Source organism: Myotis lucifugus, unplaced genomic scaffold (genome assembly GCF_000147115.1).
Source record: "Myotis lucifugus unplaced genomic scaffold, Myoluc2.0 scaffold_1650, whole genome shotgun sequence".
In the NCBI taxonomy this organism is placed as follows: domain Eukaryota; kingdom Metazoa; phylum Chordata; class Mammalia; order Chiroptera; family Vespertilionidae; genus Myotis; species Myotis lucifugus.
Genome location: NW_005872698.1, coordinates 25,988 through 44,901, shown reverse-complemented (window position 1 = coordinate 44,901; position 18,914 = coordinate 25,988). Strand labels below are relative to the sequence as shown.

The 18,914-nt window shown below is 55.2% G+C and overlaps 1 protein-coding gene across 1 annotated transcript in view; it reads left to right on the top strand.

The window, feature by feature from the left end:
* The window catches only part of LOC102422275 (MAP/microtubule affinity-regulating kinase 4-like), a 25,916-nt gene extending 7,030 nt beyond the window's left edge, over nucleotides 1-18,886 (top strand). The window contains 11 exon segments of the mRNA XM_023748670.1: nucleotides 272-508; nucleotides 4,313-4,432; nucleotides 4,853-4,952; nucleotides 6,369-6,478; nucleotides 6,583-6,742; nucleotides 10,586-10,839; nucleotides 12,944-13,047; nucleotides 15,044-15,322; nucleotides 16,509-16,553; nucleotides 18,476-18,737; nucleotides 18,739-18,886. Coding sequence (XP_023604438.1) covers nucleotides 272-508; nucleotides 4,313-4,432; nucleotides 4,853-4,952; nucleotides 6,369-6,478; nucleotides 6,583-6,742; nucleotides 10,586-10,839; nucleotides 12,944-13,047; nucleotides 15,044-15,322; nucleotides 16,509-16,553; nucleotides 18,476-18,737; nucleotides 18,739-18,813 — 1,746 coding nt within the window. The 3' untranslated portion in view covers nucleotides 18,814-18,886.
* The last annotated feature ends 28 nt before the right edge of the window (nucleotides 18,887-18,914 follow it).

Below are 18,914 nucleotides of genomic sequence, written 5' to 3'. Positions count from 1 at the left end.
TCCCTGCACTCTATTTTACTGCCCGCGCTTTGACATCGTGGAGCGATTTTGGTTTTTTATTTTATCATCCCATCTTGATCTTCTGTCTATAGGGACTGTGGTTATCCCCATTCTATGGAGGAGGAAACCAAGGCCCAGAGAGGTCGGTCGCTGCCCAGGGGTCACACAGGGAGTCGGGGCCAGGCCGCAGTCGGTCTGGGCGGGCCAGCTCCGGCGCCCGTGCTCCTGTCCACCGCACGCGTCCACCCTCGGCCCTCTCCTTCCCTCCCAGGCCGAGAACCTCTTGCTGGACGCCGAGGCCAACATCAAGATCGCCGACTTTGGCTTCAGCAACGAGTTCACGCTGGGCTCGAAGCTGGACACGTTCTGCGGGAGCCCCCCGTACGCCGCCCCGGAGCTGTTCCAGGGCAAGAAGTACGACGGGCCGGAGGTGGACATCTGGAGCCTGGGCGTCATCCTGTACACCCTCGTCAGCGGCTCCCTGCCCTTCGACGGGCACAACCTCAAGGTGCTGGGCGGGGCTGGCGCGGGGTCTTACTCTCCTGGGAGGAGCTCTCTGGGCCGCGTCCCAACACAGCTCCCATGCAGAGGGGCAGGCTGGCCTGAGGTCATGTGACAGTGCGGGGTCAGGCAGGGCCAGCCCAGATGGACCGTGCTGTGTCGGGGTTCAGGGCGGGGCCTTTGCGGCTGGCGGGCTGGGGTTCAAATCCTGGCTCGCTCAGTCCATTTTTATTGGCCGTCGACCCTGGGTCAGGCTGCTTTGGGTGTTGCAGATACCGTGTGGGCAAGAGAGGCAGGAGCCGCTGCCTTCTCACGTGCCACACCAGGGGCCGTCCCTGCACACACGCCGAGTGGGACGAGCCAGTCACAAAAGTCCACGCGTTGTACGATTCCGCTCTGATGAAATGTCCATAAGACAGAAAGCAGATTGGCGTTTGCCTAAGGCTAGGGGAGGATGGGGAAGTTGGAGGACAGGGTTTCTCTCGGGGTGACCAAATGGTCTAAAATAGATTGTGGTGATGATTGCACAACTCAGAACGTTCTGAAAACCACTGAATTGTGCACTTAAAACAAAAAAACCCTGCCCTCATGGACCGACATTCCAGCAGCACAGCCAGGCCAAAAACCGAATAAATAAGCGCGATGTATTATTTCAGATGCTGGCCAGTGCTAGGGGGGAAGCCGGGAAGGGTGGGAATGGGGTGGGGGGAGCTCTAGTGCGGTGGTTTTCTTTTCTCTTTGAACTTTTTATTCTGAAACATTGCCCGTCTACAGAAAGGTTGCAGGGCGAGAACAAATTTCAGGAGATGCGCCAGTCGCTAGCATTGGCCGCAGTTGTCGTATCCATATGTGCTCACGGCATGTCATTGCCACCCTCCTTATTAATGGAACGTTTGGGAGTTAGTTGCAGGCAGGATGCCCTTTATCCCTAAAAGGCGACGTACAGCAGGTGTCTCCTAAGACCAGGCCTTTCCCGTCCGCCTTCGCTCTCAGCAAATCCAGCGACGGTGCATCCGGCCTCCCACCCAGGGTCTGCGCTCAGATTCCTCCGGTCGTCCCAGGAACATCCCTGGCAGCCCCTTTCTGCTCCAGCATCCCCCAGCTCCCGCGTGGCGTTCTCTGGTCCTATCTCTTTAGCCTCCTTCCATTGGGATCCGTTCCTCCGCCTTCTTATGTCCTTCCTCACGTGGCGTTGCTGTCCAGTTCCGGCCGGTTACCTTGCAGAACCTGCCTCAGTGGGTGCCCGTGTGTTCTCACCATTGGACCCGGGTGGGAATTCACTGCAGAAACACCCAGCCCTGCTCAGAGTGGCCCCGGAGGACGGTCAGGAGGCCAGGAAGTCCTTGCTGAGGACAGGCCATCAGAGCAGAGGCCGAGTGGTGAGGGGGAGGGAGCCCTTCACCGTGGTCTCGGCTGAGCGGCGGCCCCTCTGAGGGTCAGTCTCCCGCTCTGTCCAGGGGGGACTGCGGGACCAGCTTGTAGCAGCGACCGAGCATGCGCTGAGCTGAGGCAGGAGAGGGCTCACTGTCGCAGAATAAGCCTTCTGCACCCCGAGCATGAGCCAGGAGACCTTTCCTCTTCCCTTTGTTTGGTTCCTCCTCATCAGAGGATGTGTTTTCCATTGCTTTTTCAGAGACCGTGGGAGGGAGGGAGGGAGGAGGCGGGGAGAGAGAAACATTGATGTATCTCTCACACTGACTGGCGGCCTCCTGCACGCAGGGAGTGAACCGCATCCCATGGGCAGGGAGTAACCTGCAACCCAGGCACATGCCCTTGACCGGGAATCTAAACCACAACGCTCCCACCACTGTGCCACCGGCCAGGGCCAGGAGACCTTGTCAAGGGACCAGGCCAGCGGCTCACCTGCCCCAGGCCCTTGTCACCTCCTTGCTGGGCAGAGGAGACACACAGCTGGGACAAGTCCTGGCTTTGTCATTTCCTTGCTGAGTGACCTTAGACACAGCCACACTGGGTGTATAGCCCTTCACCGGAACCTGGCATCTGGCCAGGGCGCCACGCTTGGGGCAGCTCTGGTGGTGGTGGCAGTGGCCGATGGCTGCTCTTGCCATGTGACAGGCAGTGCGTTGCAGTGGTCACACAGTGCAGGCTCCGGAGCCCTGGGCCCTGCCATGTTCTGGTTGTACAACCCCAGGGCAAGTGACTCAACCTCACTGGGCCTCAGGCTCCTGGTCTGGGAAATAGGCATCGCGACCCTGTTTCACAGCGTTATCGTGAGCACAGATGTAATATTCGGAAAGCACTCAGAGCCCCGCGTCTCGGGGTGAGAGCCCTGAAAGCGATCCTCATGATGATGAAATATTCACGACCCTTCGGGCTGTAACGATCTGCAGACCCAGGAGGCTGCCCAGGCACACGCCTCTTCCGGCCCCAGCAGATGGTTTCCCCCCTCCCCATTTCTCTCTCCCTCGGGTCTTTATGCAGGACGGAAAGGGTTCTCCCTGGTCCGCCATGCCATGGAGCGTGGGATTCATTTTCTCCTGCACAGCCTTAGGGCTCCTCAGACAAAACCCTTAAAAAAAAGGTCAGCGTAGCCCTGGCCGGGTAGCTCACTGGTTAGAGCAGTGGTTCTCAACCTTCTGGCCCTTTAATACAGTTCCTCATGTTGTGACCCAACCATAAAATTATTTTCGTTGCTACTTCATAACTGTCATGTTGCTACTGTTATGAATCGTAATGTCAATATCTGATATGCAGGATGGTCTTAGGCGACCCCTGTGAAAGGGTCGTTTGACTGCCAAAGGGGTCGCGACCCACAGGTTGAGAACCGCTCGATTAGAGCATCATCCCTTATATGCAGGGTTGTGGGTTTGATCCCCAGTCAAGGTACGTATAAGAATCAACCAATGAATGCATAACTAAGTGGAACAACAAATTGTTTCTCTTTCCCTTCCTCTCTCTTTAAAATCAATCAAATTGAAACAAATTTTAGCCCTGGCTAGTGTTGCTCACTGGTTAGAGCGCCTGCCCATGCACCAAAGGGTCTCGGGCTAAATTCCCAGTTTGGGGCACATACCTGGGTTGTGGGTTCGCTCCCTACCCACCACCCCCAGTTGGGGAGTGTGCAGGAGGCAACCAGTCAATGTGTCTCTCTCACATCTGTTTCTCTTTCTCCCCCCTCTTCCCTCCCTTCCACTCTGAAAAGCAGTGGGAAAAAATATCCTCAGGTGAGAATTAACAAAACAAAACAAAATTATTTTTAAAGGTCAGCGGATGAGAGCTCATCCTTTGAGACCTGCAGAGCCTCCGAGCTCTTCAGAAGGGCAGGCAGGCACGTCCGAGGGAAGGTACAGGGATGGAGGGCGTGGGCAGGAGTCCCCTCCCCCTCCCCTTGTATACGTCTAATGTTTAAATAGTGCTGCTCGGGCCTAGCGCGTGCTGGGCACTTACTGCTATAAACTCACTCACTCCCTGGCCCCTGAAGTGGGTGCTGGGCTCCCTGTTTACAGATAGAGAGACTGAGCCCAGAGGCTAACTCACCTGCCACCTCCCCACTCACCTGGCTTAGAGAATTCACTTTCTCTGTAAGGTTTCCTCTGGATGAGAAGTTATATAGCTTTAAACTGGTGATATTTTTTTGAAAATTGCTGCATTTGGCACAATACTCCCATTTTACAGATGGGGAACTGAGGTCAGGAGGGAGTGGTGGGGTTTCACCCGCCTCGTTCAGGGCGGGGACTCGGGGCTCCTGTCACTTCTGTCCGGGGACTGGGACAGAAGTGAGAGATGAGTGTGTGTGTGTGAGGGGTGGGGAGGCGGGCGGACCCCTCCCCCAGTAACCCTGTCCCCTCAGGAGCTGCGGGAGCGAGTCCTCAGGGGGAAGTACCGGGTCCCTTTCTACATGTCTACCGACTGTGAGAGCATCCTGCGCAGATTTTTGGTGCTGAACCCCGCTAAACGCTGTACTCTGGAGGTAAGCCGGCCCCACACCCCTCCGGCTGCCTTCTTGTCCTGCACCTGTCCTCTCCCCACCCGCCTGCTAAGGTCCTCGGCCGGAAGGTGGGGGGAGCCGAGCAGCCCAGGAAAAGGCTCCCAGAACCATCCTGATGCACCCCCCGACCCAGCAGCCTCGCCCACTCCCTGCCACGCCAGTAATTAGCTAATGAGCTTCTAGGATGATTACAGCGTGCCGGGGACCCAGATGATGTGGGGGCGGGAGGTGGCATCTGGAGGCTCCAGCGGGGGGGGGGGTTGCCGGGAAATGGGGTGAGGAGGTGCTCGCTCTCAGGAAGCCCTCACTTCTGGGATGCTAGGCCGTGGGGGTGGGAACCTATATTTTTTCCTGGCTTCTCCTGACATGTCTTCCCCCTCCCCTGCCCTCCGATTCCTGCAGCAAATCATGAAAGACAAATGGATCAATATCGGCTATGAGGGTGAGGAGCTGAAGCCATACACAGAGCCGGAGGAGGACTTTGGGGACACCAAGCGAATCGGTGAGGGTCAGCGAGCGCGGGCCCCAGGGCCAGGGGAGGAGCCCTCCAGCCCCACCCCTCCGGTTGGTGCCTCAGCAACTTGGCCAGACCGTGGGGAGAGCGAGAGCCTGGCGCCAGTCCCTGTGGCCCTGGGCAAGTGGCTGCCCTTCTCGGTGCGTCTGTTTCCTCGTCTGTAAAATGGCATATTCATAGAACTGTCCTACAGGGTGTTATGAATATTAATTGACTGGGAGTATAGTCTACATACTGCACTTTATATCAGGGATGTACTGAGTGCTGATGTATGTTAGCTTTGACTATTCAAACACAAAAGAATGGCCCTAGCTGGTTTGGCTCAGTGGATAGGGCCTTGGCCTGCAGACTGAAGGGTCCCGGGTTCAATTCCGGTCAAGGCCATATGCCCGGGTTGCGGGCTCCATCCCCGGTGGGGGGCGTGCAGGAAGCAGCCGATCCATGATTCTCTCTCATCATTGGCGTTTCTATCTCTCCCTCTCTCCCTTCCTCTCTGACATCAATAAAAGTATATTAAACACACACACACACAGGGATGTCGGAGCACTTCCGGAGTGCTGGGGCACAGCCATCGGTAATCTGCGAGTTTGGGGCAAGTCCCTACGTTGGCCCGTGACTCACCCTCCACTCCTTTGGTCCCCATCCCTCCAGCCCAGAACCTTCGAACACTTGACCCCTAAAGCATTAGCCCTGGAAGAGCCCCTTAGGGGCCACCCAGTAACCCTCCATTGTACAGCTGAGGAAACTGAGGCCACCGTCAGAAGGTCCTTAATCAGGACTTCCCTGGTTGTAAGGAACAGAAAGCCCAAGCCATTCTGGCTTAAACCAGATGATGGTGATAATAAGAGGTGGAAGCATACGAAATCGCCGTTTGCTTAAAAATCGTCAATACCAGCAATGTAACATGGTTTAACCTAAGAGTGACGTTATTCACATAACTAAACAGGCTGGGATGTCAGCCTTCGACACAGCTGGACCCAGGTGCTCAGAGGCAGTTGGGAATCTGCCAAGTGACAGCTTTATTTCCAGGCAGCCCTCCCGCCAGGAGCAAGCTGCCGGCAGCATAGCCTAGTGGTCTGGGCACCTCATCAGGAAGAGAGCCACTTCCTACAGTTCCACCGAAAGCACTAGGCTGGTGCCCATTGGCTGCCCTGAACCAGTCAGTTTGGCCCTGGGGGTGGAATGCTCTGATTGGCCAGACCTGGGTCATCTTCCCGCCCTCGGGGCTTGGAGCAGGCAGGCATCCGCTCAGTGATCTGCGTGGGAAAGGGTGTTCTGCCAAGGAAAATCAGAGTCCTCCTGGCAGAAGGGGAGTGGGCACTGGACCAGCCAAAGAGTAGGCATTGCTGATGTGGGAAGGAAGGGCCTGAGGGCCTGAGCCTCCTCTCCGTCCCCCTCTCTCAGAGGTGATGGTGGGTATGGGCTACACTCGGGAAGAAATCAAAGAGGCCTTGACCAGCCAGAAGTACAACGAAGTGACCGCCACCTACCTCCTGCTGGGCAGGAAGACTGAGGTCAGGAGGCACCAGGGGCATTTGGGATTCGGGCTGCCTGGGGTGGAGGGACTTCTGGGGCCGAGAGGACATGGGGCTGAGGCTCATTGTCTGTCCTCCTGCAGGAGGGCGGGGACCGGGGCGCCCCAGCACTGGCCCTGGCAAGGGTGCGGGCGCCCAGCGACACCACCAACGGGACAAGCTCCGGCAAAGGCACCAGCCACAGCAAAGGGCAGCGGAGCTCCTCCTCCACCTACCACCGCCAGCGCAGGCACAGCGACTTCTGTGAGTATGGCCGCCCCACCGTCAGGCTCTCGGGTAGCAAGCAACAACCCGCTCGAGCCCATCGCCTCGAAGAGAGGACTTGCTTATAGAGATGCAGGGACATCGCACGGGCCTTGGGGGCAGGAATGCACAACCAGACCCAGAGCAGACACCATCGGTGTCTCGCTTCCTCTGCTCATTTGGTTTCTCCTTCCTCTCTTCCTTATCTCACCTTATCTTTTCCCAGGCCCTCGGTTCCTTACCTCTCGGTTTTGGAGACCAACTCAAGTTGTACCTGGAGAGGAGTGTCAGGAGCTCAGTGTGGTTCTGGGCGGTCCAGCCATTCCCCTCCTCTGGGTCTCCTTCCCCGCCGCCCTCTTTTTTATTTTATTTTAAAGGTTTTTTATTGATTTTTAGAGAGAGAGAAAGGGAGAGGGGAAGAGAGGGAGAAACACTGATCGGCTGCCTCCTGCACACACCCTACCAGGGATCGAGCCCACAGCATAGGCACGTGCCCTCACCGGGAATCAAATTGGTAACCTTTTGGTGCATGGGTTGGTGCCCAACCGGTGCCACACCGGCCAGGGCTCCCCCACCCCTTTATTTTTTATTGTTTTTAAAATATATTTTTTATTGATTTCAGAGAGGAAGGGAGAGGGAGATAGAAACATCAGTGATGAAAGAGAATCATTGATCGGCCGCCTCCTGCACACCCCCCACTGAGGGTCGAGCCCACAACCCAGGCATGTGCCCTTGACTGGAATCCAGCTGGGGACCCTTCAGTCGGCAGGTCGACGCTCTATCCACTGAGCCAAGCCAGTCAGGGCTCCCCCACCCCTTTAAATAGCAAGACTGGCCCAGAAAGTGCTAGAGAGGCTGTGACCCCAACATCCTTTGGTACAACACTATACCCCCTAAAGCCCCGCGTGGAGACCTGGGCTCCCAGGGTTCTCAGGGAAAGGATCGTTGACGGTGCCGGTGTCTGTCGGTGCCCGTCTGTCGTCATGGAGATTACTGTCCTTGGACAGTGACCATTAAGGTTCCTGAGGATTTAGCAGTTCTGACTGAACTTCTAGAACATGTTTAATCCCCTGGTTCTGAAACCATAAATTCCTAAGATGTTCTAAGGGGCCAGATTTGTTTTTGAAATTAAAACAGTCACAGGCTTTAAATTTTGGTAGTATGCAAAGGGTAAACAGTAAAATAGTTTTCGTTCAACACATTTCTGTGAGCCCCACCCCCACCCCATTTGTTCTCCTTGGAGGCAGCCACGGTTACTGGTTTTATATACATTGTTTTTTTTAAAAAAACTTTCAAGAGTTTATTTGAGTATACATTGATTATATACATTCTTTTGGAGAGGTTTTATTTATAAATATACTAGGGGCCTCGCACAAATTCGTGCACCCTGAAAGGAACTGTGGGCTGCAAGGCTGTGGTAGACCCAGGGGCGGGTCTCAGCCCATCCTCCACGCCCCCGCCCGACCCCTCCCTCCATGGCCCTGGTCCCCAGTCCCCTGTCTGCCGGCGGGAGCTGCTGCCGCTGCCGCTCCCATGCACTGATGGTGCCAGCCCCGCTCGCACCCACTGACGGTGTGGAGCGATTGGGGCCAGCAGTGGGTGTGCGTGGGGCCAGCACTGTCAGTGGATGCATGCGCAGCTGCTGCCCTGATCGCCCCTCAGGAGCAGGGGGAGGTGGAAAAGCACTCAGGGGCAATCGGGGCCAGAAGCCGCCACTTGCACCCATTAATAGCACCAAAAGTGGGTGCAAGCAGCAGCTCCAGCACTGGCAGTGGGTGCGAGCGATGCCGTTGCCGGCAACAGGCGCAAGAGTCAGCTGCTGGCCCGGATCACCCCTCAGGAGCAGGGGGAGGTGGAGAAGCCCTGAGGGGTGATCAGGGCCTGCAGCTGCCACTTGCACCCACTGACAGTGCGGAGTGATAGGGGCTGGCGCCAGGCGCCCCAGCAGGTGCAAGCGGTGGCTCTGGCCCCAGCAGCGGGTGCGAGCGGGACTGGCACTGGCCGTGGGTGCAAGCACCTGGCGGGACCGTGGCACATGGGAGCAAAGGATTTTCTGTAACCAGCAGAGGCTCACCCCGCTGACAGCGACCAGCACCCTACCTTGGTCTGGCTCCCCTACTCACCTGCTCCACCATCCCGCTGTGGCTGACACCTGCCATGTTCTGTGCTCTGCCACCTGCTGCTGACACCCGCCATGTTCCGCGCACGCCCCCTGGTGGTCAGCACACGTCATAGCAACCAGTTGTTCCACCATTCGGTCTATTTGCATATTAGGTTTTTATATATATAGATAATGAGGTAGCCCTGGCCAGTGTTTCTCAGTGGTTAGAGCCTCGTCCCAAGCACTGAAGGGTCTGGGTTCGATTCCTGGTCAAGGACACGTACTTGGGTTGCAGGTTCCATTCCTGGCCCCAGTTGGGGCACGTGCGGGAAACAACCAATCAACGTGTCTCTCTTGCAGTGGTGTTTCCCTCTCTCTCTCTCTCTCTCTCTCTCTCTCCCTCTCTCCCTCTCTCCCTCTCTCCCTCCTCCCTCCCTTCCACTCTCTCTCAAAATCAATGGGAAAAATATCCTTGGGTGAATAAATGTGTGTGTGTATCTATCTATCTATCTGTCTGTCTATATATATATATATAGAGAGAGAGAGAGAGAGAGAAGATGAAAAGGAGAAAGAAAAGGGACATACAAAGATATAAATATTATGTTAACATATTAATTTACTGTACAGGTAACATTCTCCTCTTTTGATGCAGATGATAGCTCTTTGGAGATATTCATATATAAACAAGGTGATATAGTAGATATGTATAGATAAGCACTTTTCTCCTTTTTTATGCAAATGATAGCACAGTGTAGGCCTGCTTTGCAGTCTGTCTTGAAGATCACTCTATTGTTACATAATCATTCTTTTTATTTTTATTTATTTTTTATTGATTTCAGAGAGGAAAGGAGAGGGAGAGAGAAGTAGAAACATCAATGATGAGAGAGAATCATTGATCAGCTGCCTCCTGTACGCCCCCTACTGGGGACTGAGCCTGCAACCTAGGCATGTGCCCTGACCTGAATCAAATGGTGACCTTCTGGTTCATAGGTCGATGCTCAACCAATGAGCCACATCAGCTGGGCGGAGCTTTCTCATTCTTAAAGGCTGCATAGTATTCCATTATGTGGAATGACTTGATTTATTTAACTACTAGAGGCCTGTTGCAGGAAGATTCCTGCAAGAATAGGGCTTCCTCGGGCCTATTCCTGCAAGAATAAGGCTTCCTGCGGCCGAGCGAAGCAGAGAAGGGAGCGAAGCCCACCCTTCTCCACTGCCTCGCTCCCTCCCGTCTCCGCTGCCTCACTCCCTCCCTCAGGACACTCCATTGGCGGCAGAGCAGCGAGGCTGGATTGGCCACCAGAGTGAGCGGATCGTGCCTTGCCGCTCGCCCCTGCGGCCCCTGGCCAGCTGACAGGCCCAGACACTCCAGCAGCGATGCCTCAGCACTCGGCCCTCCCCCCGCTCCCTGCCACCTGCCTGGCCAACAGGCCTACACACTTCAGCGGCGGGGCTGAGGGGACTGGGCGCCGCCATCTTTGTGATGGAGTGATGGTTAATTTGCATATTACTCTTTTATTAGATAGGATTTGCCTGTTGAGCAGTATTTAGGCTGTTCCCAGTCTCTGGGCCTTAAAGAAAAGAATGATGCCGTGCATCGCCTGCCTCTGCGTGCTTCAGGTCACTCTGGAGCTTCTGGGTCAATCTGACAGCCCCTGTCAGAGTCGCCTACACAGAGATATGGCCCAGGGAGGAATGCGGAGGTTCCCAGGGTCACCCAGTGTAGGTTCTGGCTTTTCCAGGTGATGCCAGCCCTAACTGTCCCCTCCCTCCACCAGGCGGCCCATCCCCCACACCCCTGCACCCCAAGCGCAGCCCAACCAGCACGGGGGAGGCGGAGCTGAAGGAGGAGCGCCTGCCGAGCCGGAAGGCGAGCTGCAGTGCTGCGGGCAGCGGGAGCCGAGGGCTGCCCCCCTCCAGCCCGATGGTCAGCAGTGCCCACAACCCCAACAAAGCAGAAATCCCGGAGCGGCGGAAGGACAGCACGAGCACCCCTGTGAGTGGCTGGGGCTGGGGCAGGGTCGGGTACGGCCACCTGAGGCCCGGCCTGCAGATGCCACTGGGCTCACATTTTTTCAGACCTTGGCGTTTCCCGTCCTGCTCCCCAGACCACCACACAGGACTCCTTGTTACATCCGTTCACTCACTCATTCATTCAACAAACATTTGCTGAGCGTTCTCTCTTTGTCTGATCTTGTGCTTGGTGCTAATGTGTAAATTAGCATTCAGTGTCCGAAAGAGGCATACAGCGTGTAGGAAGGATTTAATACAGGGAACTAGGTGTGGTGCTTATAAAATAGTAGGAAGGCCTGGAGAAGCAGGCAGAAGCCTAGACCTGTGGGAATGACACCTTGTCAGCGGGCCAGACCCACCAGGAGCTGCCCCCCTGAGGCTGCCGGCAGCTTGTTGAATTCCAGAGCACGCGGTCATGGCTGCAGTGCGAGACTCCAGGACTTCACCCTCAGCCAGAGGCCCCGTGACATCCAGCACCTGGAAGATGGGGTGGGGGCCCTGCCGAAGCAGAGGCCGCAGGACCTGGCCTGTGAGAGCGGAAGTCGGGGCTTCATGCGTGCGAAGGTTGGCAGGACCCGTTCCTGTCCAGAACCTGAGCCGCCGACGAGTCTGAGGAGTGTAGCACTTGGCTTCTCCTGTAGCTTCCTGGAGTGGCAGGGTGCAGCTGGGGGAACCAAACGCCCTCAACAGTGGGAGACCAGCGTGCAGGCAGGTACTAGGAAAGTGGTCCGGACTCTGAAGCCATATAGACCGAAGTTTGAATTACACTGATGAGCTGTGTGGCCTTGAGCAAGTGACTTTACCTCTCTGAGCTGTAGGACTCCATCCTGTGAAATGAGCTCATTAAAAAACTTGGGTCCTTGTGAGATGAGAATCTTGTACATAAAGTCCTTCACACAGTGTCTGGCTCAGTAAGCGCTCATTGAGAGCTACTGTTAGTGTTCAAATAAACCCGCAGCTTAAGAAAGGAGGAAAGGAACAGCAATTAGCCCTCCAGAAAGGAGAAGGAAGGAAATAATAGAAGGGAAGTCAATAAAAGGGAAAACAAATGTAAACTAGAGAAAAACATCAACAGAGCCGAAAGCTGGTTCTTAGAAAGGCTGGTGACAGCACTGGACCCCGAGCAGGGCTGATTGAGAAAAAAGATAGCAAACACGAATGGCCAATATCAGGATGAAAAGGGGACTGTGCTGTAACATAAAGAGATAGCAAGAAGGTAGTGGAAACTACTTTAAGCCAGTAGATTTGACCACTTAGCTGAAATGGACAAATGCCTTTAAAGACACAGTGAGCTAAACTGAACAAAAAGAAATAGGAAACCTGAACAGTCATATATTCTTATTAAAGAGATTGACTCCAGAATTGAAAACTTTCCCATAAAGAAAATTCCAGACACAGATGGCTCTAAACTGGCGGAATTCTTCCAAGCATAAAAAATACCAGTCTTCGACAAACAGCCTGAATTAAAGAAGAGGCTCACTTCCCAGTGCAGTTTATGAGGCGACATAATCCCGATTCGGTATTTCTGTCCTCTGAGAGCTCACGGTTCTGGGAGGGAGGGATGTACATGTGAACAGATGTTGCAGTACAGAGTGCTGAAGGCTGCTTGGGGGAGGCCAGAGGCGGCACCTGACTCAGGCTGGAGCTGGGGGTGGGGGTAGATCATGAAGCGACACCTCAGATGTACAGAGGAGTGAGTCAGGGGGAAGGTAGGAGGAATATCCAAGCAGATGAGACCGTCTGTGCAAAGGCAAAGCGAAGAGACACCATGTAGCATGAATATGTTCTAAAAGTTTGTTGGAGAAAAAAAAAGCTTGTTGGTCTGTACCAAGGGGTGGTGGGGCGGGAGAGAGGTGGACGAGGCTGCCCCTGGAACCTCCCAGCCCCAGGGGCCTCCTGTGACTCAGCCTGGATTGCTGGGAGGGCCCAGGAGCCTCGTGTCTTTGGTTCCTTTAGCCCAGGGTCAACCATCAGTTTACACACAGGCCTCTCCTTGTTCATCATGAGGGAGGCCAGAGCGGGTAAAAGTGAGGAGTAAGGAGTGTCCCTCCATGCCCTCACTCCCCTCCTGGCCCTGTCTCTCACAGAACAACCTCCCTCCCAGCATGATGACCCGCAGGAACACCTACGTTTGCACGGAACGCCCAGGGGCTGAGCGCCCGTCCCTGTTGCCAAATGGCAAAGAAAACAGGTACGGAGGGTGTGACAGTGGAGAAGGGGGAGCGGGGAGTGGGATGAGGTGAGCAGGGCCCCCTTGATCTGAGGTGGGTAGATGTTGGGGGTCGGGGGTACCATGGGTACTGGGGAGTGTATGTATCTGCCCGAGTCCTCCCCCGCCCAGACTCCCCTGAAAGTCCTCCTCCCTTAATTAATTAGTCAGCACGGGGAAGCAGTCTGCCCTGTTCTCTGCCCACGAGCCTTAGAAATCTGAGTTTATTTTTTTTTGAATGATCCATTTTTAGAACTTAGAAGCCCCAGAATGTCACAGCTTCCACATCCTCTGGTTGGCTTGTTTTCAAACTTATTTGCTCGTGTCTGTTCAGTCTCTTCCAGCTGGCGAGTGAGGGAACCAGTGCAGACTGGCTGCGGCATGAAAGGGATGAATTTGTTCCTGTCAGAGTTCAAGTCCAGGAGTCGGGGTGGGGGGACTTCAGGATAGTGACACTCCTGCCCACCAGGACTGTAGAGACATAAAAATAATAATTCATCAGGCGGGAACCCTGGGCCAGGCCTCTGCACCTTAGCTGGTTGAATGCCCTTAACTCTGTGAGGTGGATCCCGGTATCCATTTTATAGCTGAGAAAATGAGATACAGAAAAGTTAAGTAAACTGTCCGGGGCACCACAGCTGGTAAGGCAAGAAGCAGATTCTAGACCAGGGGTGGGCAAACTTTTTGACTCAAGGGCCACAATGGGTTCTTAAACTGGACCGGAGGGCCGGAACAAAAGCATGGATGGAGTGTTTGTGTGAACTAATATAAATTCAAAGTAAACATCATTACATAAAAGGGTACGGTCTTTTTTTTTTTTTTTTTTTAGTTTTATTCATTTCAAACGGGCCGTAGTTTGCCCACGGCTGTTCTAGACTGACTCTAGAGTCTGTTTGTAATCACTGTAATGCATGGCCTTCCAGTTCTAGTCAAGAGACAGTGTGTAGTTAGGTTATGGACTCAGCTGCTGAAACAAAGAGATCCCAAGGCATCATGGCTTAAATGAGGTGGAGGCGTAGTCCTCTGAGAACCCAGATTGAGTCTGCCAGCCTCAGCATGAGGCTCCGATCCGGGTCTCAGGCCGCTGCGGCAGTTGCCACCATTTCCCAAAGAGCCAGAGGGGGCGGAAAGAGAGTAGAGGGCAAACAGCATTCTTTTTAGACCCAGAAATAGTACCAAGCACTTTTGTTTTTATTCTGTTGGCCAGAGCATAGTCATATGACCACCCCTACCTGCAAGGGAGGCTGGGAAATGTAGTCTCTGGCCGGGTGGCCCTGTGCGGTACTCACGCTCTTCGTTAAAGGTTTGATTACTATAGAAAACAAGAAGGATTCTGAGGGAGAGGTAGTGGCGTCTGCCACAGTCAGGGTTCCCTCTTAGAGATCCAGGCTGGTGCTGGGGCCCCCGGAAGGATGGAGGTTGGAGTTGGGGCCTCCTGTGAGAACTGGGAGAGGTGGAGGGGCTAGAGGAGGGTTCTGGGACAGAGGGGCCACCACTGCTCACACACCATCTTGAGAGAGTCAAGAAGCGGGTCCCTTCCTCTTTATTGTCGCCTGTTGAGAAATGGTTATAATGAATATAGGTACCCTTGACGTACACATCTATTCATTTCCCAAGTTTGGATAATGGAAGTTGAGATAGCAAAGTATTTGCAAAGTTGATTTGGCTCCTGAGGTTTGGATGGCAAATAGCAAAGGATTCGCCCAAAAATGTATGGGAAGCTATTCAATAGCTGAGTGTGGAGGAAGGGGGGCTGGGTAGGGGCCGTTTGGAGCGGGTAGAGTTTGTTTGAAGAAGGGACAGGTAAGGAGGGCTGACTCCGGAGGGGACGGTGCAGTACACACTTCCTTCACAGCTCGCCCTGCCTCTGAGCTCTTGGCTGGGAGAAGTTTCTGACCTCAGGACAGTGAAGAATCAGCGGGACTGGGGGCTTGGCCTGCCTTGGGTCCCTCTCTGACTTGTTCCTCTCTGCCCACAGCTCGGGTACCCCACGGGTGCCCCCCGCCTCCCCCTCCAGTCACAGCCTGGCTCCCCCATCAGGGGAGCGGAGCCGCCTGGCACGGGGCTCCACCATCCGTAGCACCTTCCACGGTGGCCAGGTCCGGGACCGGCGGGCAGGGGGCGGGGGAGGTGGGGGCGTGCAGAACGGGCCCCCTGCCTCTCCCACACTGGCCCACGAGGCCACACCCCTGCCCACCGGGCGGCCCCGCCCCACCACCAACCTCTTTACCAAGCTGACCTCCAAACTGACCCGAAGGTGAGCCCCACGGGACATGGGGGACAGGGGTCGCGGTTGGGGGCTGATGGGCCTAACCTGTCTTCTACTCAACTCTGCCTCCTTTACCTCGGTATCATCTCCTCCTCCACTTCCTCCTCCTCATCTTCCTCCTCCTCCGTCACCCTTCGCTCCCTCCTCACACTACAGGGTTACCCTCGACCCCTCTAAACGGCAGAACTCTAACCGCTGCGTTTCGGGCGCCTCTTTGCCCCAGGGATCCAAGATCAGTAAGTCCTGTCCACCCTCTGCTCTCACTGGCTCTGCCTCCTTGTCTGCGTGTCCGAGCTGTGCGTGCAGGCGTGGGGGGCGGGGGTGCTGTGAATGGGAGAGGCGGTCTGTATGTGGGGTCATTTACTCATTTAATAAACAATAGTCTGGGCCCTGGAGCCAGACTCATGAGGTTTAGACCCCAGCTCTGCTGAGTGACCTGAGCAAGTCACTCGGCCTCTCTGGGGCTCGCTTTTCTCTAAAATGGGATAGCAGTAACAGTGGCTCCCTCATAGGGTTGCTGTGCGGACTAAGTGAGGTGCTATGTGGACCGAGCTTAGAATGTTGCCTTGGAAAATGCTTATAAACGTTTGCCATTATTATTCATTGAGCACCTGCTGTGTTTGGCACCATCCTGGGCCCTGCAGTAGAGTGAACAAGATGTACTTTGCCAAGCCCTGCCCGGGCGGAGCCAGCATTCCACCAGGGGACCCAGACAGTGAGCAGTAAATAAGTAAAATACATAGACTGTCAGGTAGCGACAAGTAGGAAAGAGAAACGAGGGCAGGGAGGGGGGTCAGGGTGTGGGAAAGGGAAGGAGCAGCTCTAAAGGGGCCGGCCTCCCAGAGGAGGGTCGTTGGAGCAAAGCCGGAGGAAGGGGTGCGTGTGTGTGTCGCCCCTTCTACACGTGGCTGTCTCTGCCCACCTGCCTGTTCTTTTGTCTTCCGAATTCTTCAGTATCTTTCCTACAACCTGCACTAACCATTTCAGAATGGGCTCCCGTTCTGGGCTTGGGAAAGGAGAGCAAATCCGACTCCAGGCCCTCCCCTGCCCAGCTCCAGCCAGCAGGGAGGCACGGGGGCCAAGGCAGGGCTGCCAGAGTCTTGGAGGCAGTGGGGTGGGGGAGCGGAGGCTCCTGTGTCCAGATGAAACACTCTGGCCCCCTCTCCTCCCCTAGGGTCTCAGACGAACCTGAGAGAATCGGGGGACCTGAGGTCACAAGGTAAGTGCATGTGCCTCCCCCGACTGCCACACTGTCCCTCTCCCTCACGTGCCTCAGACCCCGCTTCCCTCAGCCCCTCCCCCGCTGCCCCCTGGTCCTTAGACGGGACTGAGTCTCATCCTTTAAGGCCAGCTCCCTGAGTCCCCCTGTGACCGCCCTTCTCTGCCAGCAGCTCTTCCTCTCCGCGCTGCCGATTGCCCCTCATTTCCTCCCCGTCCTTGAGCACCTGCTCTTGACATTCTCTAACTTCAGCCTCTCCCATCCATAACCAGCTCCTCCCCCTGTAGACACCTCCTTTCCTCTCATCCAATGAGGCAGAGTGGTGGCCAGCAGCTCTGGGCCAGCTGGTGGCAGACAGAGTCTAACAGCCCCAGGTAGAAAGTAGTTTAGACTTTGAGGGCTAGTCAGTCTGTCATGCTTATTCAGCTCTGCGATTGTAGCACAAAAGTAGTTATATTCAGTACAAACGAATGGGTCTGGCTGACGTTCCAATAAAACTTTATTTACAAAAAGCAAGCAGTGCAGTGATGAATAATGTAAAGCTTTTAATTAAAGATTCAAATTTTCTTACAAAAAAAAGAAAAAAGCAAGCAGTGCTATACTTTGCCGAGCCCTACTTTAGTTTGACACGATATCAGTTTAGGGACCGCCCCCCCCAGTGGAAGTAAAGAACTGCCCCAGTAGTTCCAACAAAGTCCCAGGACTGACTCTCATTGGCTGGGGCCTGGTCACATGTCCGACCAATACCTATGGCCGGAGGGATGGAGTATTCTGATTGGTCAGATATAATCATGTGCTCATCCTTGAGCCAATCACAGTAACCAGGGAGATGGGATGCTCTCATTGGCCAGAACTGAGTCCTGTGCTCACCCTTGGCACTGAGAGGCAGTCAGCCCCACCTAAACCAGAAAGACTAGATCTGCAGTACTTGTCAGAAGGAACACCCTTGGTACTCGAGGCAGGATATTTCTTCGTTGTGCAGGGCCCTCTTCCCATTGCAGAACATGTGTTGCCCCTGACCCTCCCCGTACACAAGCTAATCAATGCCCACAGTGCTCCCATCCCAAGACATGGTGACCATCAGAAAGCCCCCAGAAATTCCCAAGTACCCCTTCTAGGTGAGAACCCGTGGTCTAGAGTGGAGAAGGTTGGTCCTCCAGGGAAAAGTGACTGTTCTTATCAGAGGGATGTATTAGTTAAGAAACAAGCCCATGCCGAGACCGGTTTGGCTCAGTGGATAGAGCATCGGCCTGCGGACTGAAAGGTCCCAGGTTCGATTCCGGCCAAGGGCATGTACCTGGGTTGCGGGCACATCCCCAGTAGGATGTGTGCAGGAGGCAGCTGATCGATGTTTCTCTCTCATTGATGTTTCTAACTCTCTATCTCTCTCCCTTCCTCTCTGTAAAAAATCAATAAAATATATTTTAAAAAAAAAAAAGAAACAAGCCCAGCTGCTGGAGCAAAGAGACCCCAAAATAGACAGGAATAAATTTCTCTTTTACACAAACCATGTGGCCAGGCCAGGCTGGCAGGGCAGCTCCATTCCCTGGGCTCATTCGGGGAGCCAGGTTCTTGCATCACCGTCCCTTAGAGCCGGTCGCCACCTTCACAGCAGAGGCTGCCTCATGCTGCCGCTGATACAGCTCACAGGACGTGGGGCACGAGGGGCCAGGGCCTGCAGTGTGCGCTGGAGGAGGCGCTGTGTGTGCAGGTGCCGCATGTCACGTCCACTTGCATCCTGGAGTTGGAGGCAAGGCCGTGCCCAGCTGCAGGGAGACGTGGGAATGTATGTCCAGCTGAAACTTTGCCCGGGGATGACAAGGAGACAGCTCAGAGGGGACACCTAGGCGTCTGTCCTGAAGAGGGGACAGTGGGTTGCCTTTCCTCTCCCATCTGTGACCTCTAACGTCCTCCCTCCTCAGTTGCCATCTACCTTGGGATCAAACGGAAACCGCCCCCCGGCTGCTCCGATTCCCCTGGAGTGTGAAGCTGACCAGCTCGCGCCCACCCGAGGCCCTGATGGCAGCTCTGCGCCAGGCCACCGCGGCCGCCCGCTGCCGCTGCCGCCAGCCACAGCCGTTCCTGCTGGCCTGCCTGCACGGGGGTGCGGGCGGGCCCGAGCCCCTGTCCCACTTCGAAGTGGAGGTCTGCCAGCTGCCCCGGCCGGGCCTGCGGGGAGTTTCTCTTCCGGCGCGTGGTGGGCACTGCCCTGGTCTTCCGCACCCTCGTCACCCGCATCTCCAACGACCTCGAGCTCTGAGCCACCGGCCCTGGGTCCCGTCCTCCCTCCTCCTCCTCGTCTTCTTCACGTCTGCAGGAGGAAAAGGGGTCCGGGGAGGTAATCCTCCCTGGTCATCCCCC